Source organism: Empidonax traillii, unplaced genomic scaffold (genome assembly GCF_003031625.1).
Source record: "Empidonax traillii isolate 1590-97213 ecotype Southwest subspecies unplaced genomic scaffold, ASM303162v1 scaffold142:size1213974, whole genome shotgun sequence".
Taxonomy (NCBI): Eukaryota; Metazoa; Chordata; class Aves; order Passeriformes; family Tyrannidae; genus Empidonax; species Empidonax traillii.
Genome location: NW_020955335.1, coordinates 1118281 through 1129255, shown reverse-complemented (window position 1 = coordinate 1129255; position 10975 = coordinate 1118281). Strand labels below are relative to the sequence as shown.

The window sequence follows — 10975 nt, the reverse complement described above, 5'->3', positions numbered from 1 at the left end:
TGAACAAAAAAACCCTTCAGATACATGGCTTGCAAAACGTTTTGCTTCCAAGGGCAGGTATATACTGTCCTCATATGCCTTCAATTCAGCAGAAAAAAAGAACATGCCTTGTCATTGCTCTGCTGAATCCAACCACAATCAAAAATTACTTCCCAGGCAGTTAATAACAACTTTGAGAGTATCAGCAGAATCGTGTAAAACAGCACTTAGATTTGGCAGGTTTAAATGGTTTTGAAATAACAGGTGAATAATATATTTGGATTTGACTCTGTGGGCAGCCAAAGCAGAGAAAATTTCAGTAAGACAGATTTTTTGACAAAAAACCTAAGATAAACAACTCAGCTTCTTTTTGTCAAGAGTAACAGAGTGGGTGTATAAATAAAATGCAGTAGGAAGGATGCCTCTGGAGTTTAACAAGGCCTCTAGCACTCCACCACACAGAAAACTTATTAACACACTGGGGAATCATGGCACAGATCAATTCAGATGAAGAACAGAGATTGTAAGTGAAGAGATTGCAAGTGAAGAGATAAGTGTCATGCTAAATCTGGCTGGCTAGAATATCAAGAAGGGACTTGTTATATCCCACGTTAATCAACTGCCAGCAGTGCAGAGTTTGTCCTGCTCCACCTCTACCTGGGAACTTGCACTACAGTAGGAGACTGATAGTTCAGAATGTGTGGAGGATATTTATTACAATCCAGAAGGTTCACCATCCCACCTGACAGGACTTTAACACACGAAGCTTTAAATTCACCTCATGATTAACCTTCCCTCATTCAACATGCTCTGTGCAAGTCCCCCTTCTCCAGAAAGCTTTCTTGTACCATTCCATATTTTGACTACTCCTCAATCTCCTCTCCTTAAAATTAGTCTCTTACAGAACCTCTACAGGGTAAAATGCCATTTATAAGATTCTTCAATCAACAGGTATTTTATGACTGCCACATTTATTAAGAACTGCAATAAAAGCGACAACTCCATCATCCAGGTTTGTGAAGGACAGAAGCAGCTGTCACAGCCAGCCAAAGTCCCAGACAGACGCATAATGGATAACATTTTGTCAAATATATTATTTTCAGCTGTGTGGACCTTTCCAGCCATCAGCATCCTTTATTTGTTTCTCTTTGTTAGATCCCTCTGGACTCTCCCTTGAATCTGTCAAGTGTGATTGATATATGCAGTGTATCCTGGTTACTAACACATACAGAGTCATGGAATGTCCTCAGTTGGAAGGGATAATCAAGTCCAACTCCTGGCCCTGCACAAGAATCCCAGCACATATCTGAGCGTGTTCTTTTCCAAACACCCAGTCTAACCCTTCCTGACACAGCTTCATGCTGTTCCCTCAGGTCTTACTGCTGGTCATCAAAGAGATCTGGGCCTGCCCCTACTCTTCCAATCATGAGAAAACTTCAGGCAGTGAACAGGAACACTGTGGACTACCAGACTGCATAATTTGGGGGCCTGGTGCCTCTTCACAAGGGCAAACAGCTCCCAGGTGCACTCACAACACCACCAAAATTCAGGGTTGGTCAATACTCCTCCCACTATGAGCACAGGAGCCCGGCAGCTGCTGGAGGGACCCCGGTGTGTGGATGACTGACCTGTGTTTGGAATGGTTGCCATGGTGATATTTGCCAAAACCAAGACACAAACTAGGATGTCTTAACACAGTGGCTTGGAAATCCATACTAGACATCTGTGCTGCTTTTGCCTACAACATATACATACTATCTCCTATGTGTGAGCAATATTGTATATGGAAATAAATATATGTATGTATGTGTAATGGCTTTAATGGAGAAGTCAAGCAACAGAGAGTGTAGTCCTTCAAAAAACCCACAACACGTGGCAAGAAGCACCACGGTGTTAGGCAAAAAAATATGAACAGCTGTGCAAAAAAATAATATTTTTGTCTATAGGAAAACACCATATTTCTGCTCTTGAGTAAACAAGTGCCTAACTGAAGTCAATGTGACCTGCAGGTGCAGAATGCTACAAACTTTCAAGCACTGCTTTCTAAAGGCATTTTGTCTCTAAATATCCTTTTTTTTTTCTCTTTGCAAGTGAAACAATTTTGTGTTTTGCTTTCTATTTAATGGAAATACATTTGGAAGGTTTCTTTACCATGACCATAGGCATTCTGCACTACTAATTTAGATTTGTTTCTTTTGTTATCCTCTAAATAACTTTCTCCCTTCATACATATAGCTTTTCCAAATTGCTTCCTTCAAAATCCTTTTCTCTTTTTTGTATTTCCTATTAACACTGTTCTTCAAAAAATAAAGGCAAATTAAAGTAATACCAGCCACTAGACTGCAACTAATCAGTGAGATACTTCATATTTCCAGTCTTTTGAATATTGTTGAATGCTTCCTTACAATGGCTATCAGATAACTTTCTCTGTGCAGCACGAAGGCAAATTTCAGGCAAACCCTTATCACTGCACATAAAATACTGCCCAGTCTTCTGCTTTACATTCATGCAGCCCCATTCTTGCTTGCTATTAGCAATTCAGCAAATTGTAAAATAACAGCAATGCTGCACTACTGCACCTTCCTTGAGGAATATGCTCCCCCTAGCACTTGCATAAATGTTATCCCAATCAATAACCTGGTAATTGAAGTCACCAGCATTTTGACCTTATTACAAGACTCCTTATCTGGGGGGGGGTGGGGGGGAGGTAGAAAAAAAAGTTTGTTGCTTTACTTTTTCAAGCTGCCTTGGAAACAGAACAAGTATCATTTAGCCACTCCTTTGTCCTTAACCCCCACATTAATTATTGCTCTAATGCCACTGAAAATCATTCTGTTTTTCTCTGCAGGCACAGCATAAATTTCTTCCTGAGTATCTCTTTTTCCTTTTTTCATTCTTTTTTTATCAATAAGCCAAAAATTGTGACTTTGATAATAGCGGAAGTAGTTTTGACTCAGGGTTCTTTTAAAGGGGGTTGTTTTGGGTTTGGTTTACTTCCAGTAATTTAAAAACAAAACAAAACAAAACAAAACAACAACAACAACAAAAACAACAACCAAAAACCAAAACAAAACAAAAACAGAGAAATGGGGATGTTAAGGACAGGAAAACACTGGTAAGCAAAGGAGTGAGTCTGACAAACAATCAATTAACTCCACCTCTCAGCTACCTGAATGTAACAAGGGTGAAATCCTGCCTGCATTAAAGTCAGTGGGAGTTTTGTCACTGACTTCAACAGAACTGGAATTTCACTCTGGAAATATTGTATGGGACTAAGTGGGAGAAACCTGCATGGAGGACAATGCAAGCCTACCTGGGAACTTCATTTCTCAGGAAACTGAAAGCAGCACTTGTAAGTTTCTTTTGAAGTTTCTTTCTCTTTTTAAAAGGTTAAGAAGGCAGAAGATAGAGCTTTTACCACTATGGAAGTAGTGGTAAGGCATGGCACACAGCTGACCATCCAGCATCATACTTCTGCAGCCTTTGCTATCAAATACCTCAACCTCAAGCTAATTTTATTGCATCAATATTTTCCTACGGAAATCACAAAAAACTTACAAACATCATTTCATGCGAAATCAAAAACCTTTTCCCCTCTTTTCTCCCAAGTAATATAAATAAAATTGCACTCAAGAAGTGGTTCATACTGCCAAGGTATAGTACCACTGCAACTGTCTGACAGAGCTGTTTGCCCATTTTTTCCTGCAACCTCTGTCCAAAGGGAGAGTGCAACAAATAAAAGCCAGCATTTTGCCATTCTGGCAGAGGAATGCACTGCAGAGATGAAGCCTTGTTTGTTGGTACCAGCTGTATTTTGAGAGGGCATGACTCCCAGCCAAACATGTCAAAGCAGCTGTCTACCCTAAGTGTGTGCATCCATGATTAGAGAGATATGACTCTGCTAATCCAGCTCTGATTTGGGAACAGCACCACAAATAAGCTTCCAGGACCATAAAAAAAAAAGAGTCACTTGAGGCAGCTTAATCAGGTAGAGATGATTCATTTGAGAAACCCTGCGCCATGACCTTTCATGAGTCTCTGAGCTCAGACAGGACGTCAAATTTTTATGGAGAAAAGATGTGTAATCAACTAGTGCTTATGATGACCTTTTAATAAGTAAATGGTTGAGGCAGGCACGCCTTCTGAGCAGAATGAGAAATTGGATTTGTATGTGTGTCTAGTGCTGGCTGGGGAAGGTGATGAAATCTTGTTCAGTTAGTCCACTCCAGCCAAAATATAACCTGAAGGGAGTCATAGCAAGGTGGGCATCAGCCTCTTCTCCCTGGCAACTAGGGACAGGACAAGAGGGACACAGACTCGAGGTTCAGGTTGGACATCAGGAGGAATTTTTTCACGCAAAGGGTTGTCAAGCATTGGAACGGGCTGCCCGGGGGGGTGATGGAGTCACTGCCCCTGGAGGTGTTCGAGAAACAACTGGACATGGCACTTAACGCCATGGTGTATTTGACATGGTGGTGTAGGGTCATAGGTTGAATTTGATGATCCCAGAGGTCTTTCCCAACTTAATCGATTCTGTGATTACCCGGGGCTGTTATGGAAGCACTGCAAGCTTCCCCAGCACTGCATGGGTGAGGCGGTTGGTGAAAACGCAGTACCAGGAATTCAGCGTGTGCTAAACATACAATTAAAACCCAGTTTTGACTAACTTCGAGCAGTTACTGTGTATAGTTGACAAGGTCAGAGGTTGGACTCGATGATCTCTTAGGTCTTTTCCAGCCTAAACGAATCCGTGATTCTGTGATATACACAAATATTTACATTCGCGGGGGGGGGGGGGGTTCCGCGAAGAATGGGTAAAACCCGCAGAGGTTTGTCCACCCTGCGAGTACACCAGGGCCGGTCACACCAGTGGATGCAGGAGCCGCCCGGTCGGGAGGCCGGCGGGCAGACGAGTCTCCCAGGGGCCAGCACAGCTCCCCATCACCCCCGCGCTCCGGCCTGGGCGGGAGGGGAGGAGCGGGGGGTTTCCCCCGCGGGAGCCGCTGCCCAGCCCGGGAGCCGCAACAGGTGCGGCGGCGGTGGCGGCCCCCGGCCGGGAGCAGCGGCCAAGCGCGGCCGGCGGGGCGCGGGGCGAACAGGGGCGATGCGGCCCCTGCCGCGCATAAAAGTGATGCCGCTGCGGGGCGGCGGCGGGCGCGATGCGGGCCGGCGGGGGCGCGGCGGGCGCGGGGCAGGCGCGGGGGCCCGCGGGGGGCTGCGGGCGGCGGAGAAGGGCGCGGGGCGGCGGCGGAGGAGGAGGAGGAGGAGGAGGGGGGCGGAGGGCGGCTGCGAACGCGCGGGAGCGGCACCGCACACACAGCGTCAACTCGGCCTTCGGCGCCCTCCGCAGGCTCATCCCCACCCGGCCCGCCGACCGCCGCCTGTCCAAGGTGGAGACGCTGCGCCTGGCGGCCAGCTACATCTCGCACCTGGCCAACGTGCTGCTGCTGCAGCAGCGCCGGCGCGACCAGGGGGTGGACGCCGAGCAGCCCTGCCCGCAGAACCCGCAGCCCCGTGAGTGCCCCCCGCAGCCCTGCTCGCCGCCGGGCAGCTCCGCGCCGAGGCCCATCTGCACCTTCTGCCTCAGCGAGCAGCGGCAGCGGGTAAGGGCTGGCTCCCGATCGGCCGTCCTGGAGCTCTGTCAGGCAGAGTTATCGGCATCCCCCCGCGAGTTTGGGATTTCGCCCCTCTTGCAGCTCTGTTTTGCACAGGGTGGTTATGGGTATCCCCTGCAAGTTCGGGATTGACACAACAAAAGGGATCAGTGGCGTCCTCGGTGCATCCTAATCTGTGTTTTTATCCCTCGTACAGCACCGAGAAGGAGAGAAACCACCAGCTGGTCCAGCTGTGAGCGGGCACTAAACCGGCCGAGGTTCTCACACCAATCCTGCACTGACTGTCCCGCTGTTTTTGGTAACGTCGCCACACTCATGCTGCATGTTTACATTTAAATAGCACAGTCCTAAACGAGTTACTTTTCAAGCCTATGCACTTTGTTTCACGCTGTGAGAGGTTTATTCAGGGTGGTTTTTTTGTAAAATGAAATCGAACGCCGCTGGGAGGGTTGCACCTGGCGCGGCAGCTATTTTAGCGCCAGAAACGTTAAACCCAAGCAGCCAAGCCGTGATCCTGATGTCTCCTAAACCTATGTCGCATGATGAAACTTGAACTTCCAAACACACAGCGTGCCCTGTCAGAGGAAGCTGTCATGGACACGCTGTGCCCTACGCCTCCAGCCCAGCCTGGGCTGCACGCAGCGCTGCCTCCCACTCCTCCAGCTGCACGCCAGGTCCCGGGGAGGGGGGATGACACCGACAGCTGACATGCCCGAGAGGTCTCAGGGATGCTGGAAGATTATTTTAAGGTGCTCACAGAAAGTCAGAAAACTTCCAGTGAAAGCACCGCCTTTGCACAGCGGCTCATCGGCACGGGACGTAGCCAGGACAGGACAGGAAGGTGGAGAAGTGCAGTGTAAGCGATGCTCTTTTCTTATTAACAGTGTGAGTCGTGCCAGTCCTTTAAATAGCATGGGATATTCCTAAATCTGCCTGGCAAGCACGGGGAAGGAAGGGTTTCCCAAGGGCTTTTTACCCGCCACCCAGGTCATTCCCAAATAGTGCCTGTATGTCACTGAGGTAATTTACCTCCCCTCAGTTTATTAACTTGTATATTTATAGTCAGAAGTGACTCTAAATAGCAAATAAGCATGTTGTGTTTTCAGTTTTGGACATTAACGAAACAGCAGGCTAAAATCTTAAACTCCAGTAAAGCAGGATTTTTAAAAATATAGAGTTTAATTTAGCAATATTTTACAGCTGTTTATAATATGCTTAATTAGGCTTTAATAATCTTAACTTGTTGCATTGGGAGACAATCTCTATTTTTTAAAAGCTTAGTTACTGTAACACCCTGAGAAGTGCTGCAAAGAATACTTGTCTCCCTTTTATTCCCCTGATCCCATCTGTTCACTGCCAGCCTTGCTTTAGCCAAAAGTTAGATCTGAAGGAACAGCACCGTATTCACTTTATTTTCTGTATAGAACTTCCTCTTCTTCCTCAACATAAGTGCAAAGCAAATTCTGGCACTTGCTATAACTTGGCAAGGGCAGGATTTTGGTATATTGCTCATACAAATTCATAGTTTTAGTTTCCCTTCTCACTCCCTAAAACACACTGATCACCTTTCCTGTGGCACAATGAGGAAAACCCTTCTGTACCTGCAGAACCTGGAATAAACTTCTCCTTTGAATCCTAATAAAGAAAAATACTAAAGTCACATCACATCAGTCTATTCAATAATTAAAAAAAATACACGCTGTATTTTCCTGGATTGAGAAGACTTTTTTTCGGTTTAGGTTTCTATCATCAATCTTGTTTTAATGGGGAACTTTAAATTGCTGCTTGATTATGATCTTTGTTTTGCTTTGGCATTGATTCATGAAGCTGGAACTCTTTACAAGTTTTGTACAGAGTGCCTTTTAATTTTGATGGTGTGTTGGCCTGTGGGTGTGGGTATATATTTCCACAAAGACATCTTCTTGGCTTTTTTTTTTTTAATTATTGTAAAAAAAAATTATCTTTTAAAAAGGCATTTACTCTATAATTAAAGCTGATCTTACAGTTAGGCCCTACACTCTTATGAATGCATTAAACCAAAGCATCTGACCTCTTTACAGACACAGTTAATACTAATTTGTTCATTTAGCAATATCATTCTGTATAATACTCTAAAATGACAAAACAAAATATAGTTTCAAACAATTTTTGGAAAATTTTGCATTGAGTATGCTCTTAGTTTGGAAATTTGTAAGACAATAAAATCACTTCAGGTTTTCAAAATGTTGTGATTTGTTATAGTTCTAAGAGGTTTTTATGTATTCCTTTGCAAATGTATCATATTTGGATTTAATCCTAAAAAATAGGATATCTCTATACTTAGTTGTTAATTGAAATGGGTATAAAAAAGTGAGGTCCACTTTTGCACCACAGTATTAGCTGAAAATTCATGACTTGAAACTCTTATGAATGATTTGTACAATCCTACAGGAATTTGGTGTTCTTACTTCAAATGGGATTTTATCTCTTGTTTTGTGTAGGGTTTATCCAAATTCTTTTCAGTGACTAAAGCAGGAGCAAGTCCTTATGACTTGGCCTTCTCCACTGTGTAATGTGGCTCAATGTAGCATTAAATTCTTCTCTCTGTACTCAGGAGAAACTGTTGAATTCAACTGGGCTTGAATATTTTCTCAGGGTTTCAGTCACTAAATAATATAGCAATTTAGTGACGCTGATTGGTCATATCAGTAATTAGACCCCAGAGCACTGTGGCCCAAATAGTCATGATATAGACAGATAATATCTATACAAAACAATTATAACAGTGATTTCTCTGAGGAACCTTTATATATATGTGTGACACTACATATTTAAATGGGGACAGGTGGGGACAGATCCTGAACTTCTCTGAAATTCATTTATAATGTAAAATTTCTCTACCCCCAGGAGCAAAAAAAAAAAGATACAGGATAGAGCTGTTACTCTCTAATGGGTTTTCTATAAACTGAGAGAAAAAAAATTTAATTTCTGGAGGCACAGATGAATTGAGGGCTCAGATTGCACATGTAAAGAACTCATCACCATTGGGTGCTTTATTGAATTTTTGCTGTGTGAGTTTGTGTCTTATTGGTTCTATTTTTTTAACCATGAAACACCGTTATTCATGGCACACACAAATATAACAGTCAAAATTTTGAGGGTGTCTAACAGCAGGTACCTTACTTGGTGGTGAAGCATTGGAATGATGTTGAGTTTTTCCAGAGGTGCTGAACAACCTCTTGTTCTGCTGCAGACATTGGGGTTTTGACTCACAAAATTTGTAAGTGCATTCTGTTCTGTACGTATGAACGGAGGAGTGCCTGATGCCAATCCCATCTTTGTTTTCCTGTAAACACTTGGCTATTCAATTTACATGATGCATGAATAAAGCAGAAACAGTGATATACACACCATTTGGTCTCAGATCCTATTAAATGATTGGTAAAATATTCCAAGCAGAGTACTTTGTATAAGTCATTGTGCTTAGCCTGCTACATCGCAGTATGAAAACAGCATCAAGCAAAATGAATAAATCATGTTGTTTGATTTTACTGCTTAAGTTTAAAGAAGTATTTGAACATAGTGTTTGGTTATTCATGAATTAATTGTAATGTAAGTCAAAGTAGTTTCATGTGTTAGCTACTATTTTCATTTCTGTTCTACAAAACAGAAGTTTCCTTTCACGGAAAATCTGCTTCTTTGCAAAAATCTGTATTTGTTTGCAAAATGTGCTTTTATTTGCAAAGTAAACAGTATTTTTGTTACTAATTTGAACAATAAACCATGAACACGAGAGCAGTAGCTCTTTTCTATGACCTTCTCAGTTAAGACAAATGTAACCTTTTTCTTTACCTTTTTCAAATCTCTCTATGCAAGATTTCAACATATTTATGTGTGTAGGTACCTACTACATGTGTGCACTGGCAGGACAGGAGGAAAGCTTGGGAGAATGAACACGTGAGTTCCTCTGCTCAGGGCCTGCACAACATCCTAAGTGGGAGCTGGATGAAGGGAAAGGATGGAGGAACAGTGGAGGGAGAAGAAAGGAAGAGGTTGATTATCAATGGAAGTTCAACAGTTTCCAGCCTCAGGGTGAACAAGTCAGTAGGTGACTGAAAGAGCCCGTAGTATGAGCAATCAGTGCCACGTTTCTGTGTTTTCCTGTTGTACTATAGACACAATATTGAGACAATCTCACCAAAAATATATATATAAAGTATAAACTCACTGTCTAAATAACGCTTGTGAAAAGAGAGTAGTAATGTCTTGATTAATAGTACAAGCTAGTGGGTAATACAAGGTGGAGAGAAAAAGTTTATATAAAATTAGCTAAATAAACAGCATGTTGCAAAGGTGGAAGACCTTGGAGATCTCTTATTGCAGGAATCCTTTGAGGGCTGAAGAAAAGTGTTTCTAAAGAATCAACATGAGGATATGGTGGAGAAGGAGAAGACTATTACTGGGATAAAAAATACCATAGAGTTCTGTGAAAGCTTAGGGGAAAGAAAAGGCCAGAAAGAAAGAAGAACTGAACTGGCTGCTGTGAACATATTTCTTCAAACACTTTTTCAAAATTTGGATATACATGCATAGCCAGGCATGTCTTATTTCAAGTGATATCCTTTAGCTATTACAACATAACACAGAGTTTCAGAAACCTTGAAGATTCATCCCATTTCTGAAGTTGTACAGCAATGAATACAGGCTTCCCCAGGAGAGGGAGGATAAAGAGAAGGCATGGATAAAGAGTAACCAGTACCCCACCACTGAGGATGTTCTCTGTGATGCCAAGAAAAATCCTGGTTCAGGTCCAGGTCAACTCTTACCCTTACAATGCTCTCATGACCATAACCCTCCCTCATTTTCCTGCCACAGTGCATACAAGGTGTGTTTGGTGTCTGCTTTGAGACTTCCAAGCAGCCTCCGGTGAGAAGTTGATGTCTTGGATCTGCAAGAACTGTGGTGCAACTGGGCAGGAGCTGGGCAACTGCTGTTGTTGTAATGAATATTTAAATATTTATCATAATTTATTCAACTAGGAGATGTCCTCATGAATTACTGTGCTACAGTTAGGTACCTGAATTACACCTAATGGAAAATCAGGATGGATATATGCATGCATTTTCCAGAGGAGAAGGCCAAGTAAAGACAGTCCTTCCTCCAGTTTCTCATTCCTGACCCCTCAGCTGTGTAACTTGGTCACTGGAACTTTTTGTGGACCCCTTCTGAAGCCAGGTGAGGGTTATGATTTATGTTAAAACAACAAAACTAATAAACAACCAAAAAAAAAACCCCTACAGAAATCTAGCTCCTTGAAAGGTTTTGACATCTTGATACAAGTAAACTGTGACGCACCAAAGAAATTGTCCCCTGTTCTGGTGACAGACAAAATGCTCCTGTAA

At 43.1% G+C, this 10975-nt stretch overlaps 1 protein-coding gene across 1 annotated transcript; it reads left to right on the top strand.

Annotated features, from left to right (window-relative positions):
• The first annotated feature begins 5138 nt into the window (after window positions 1-5138).
• LOC114057700 (basic helix-loop-helix transcription factor scleraxis-like) lies at window positions 5139-7817 on the top strand. The gene is made up of 2 exons (XM_027884331.1): window positions 5139-5582; window positions 5791-7817. Exons 1-2 carry the CDS (start codon window positions 5139-5141, stop codon window positions 5839-5841), a joined length of 495 nt encoding a protein of 164 aa, XP_027740132.1. The 3' UTR covers window positions 5842-7817.
• Window positions 7818-10975: the final 3158 nt, after the last annotated feature.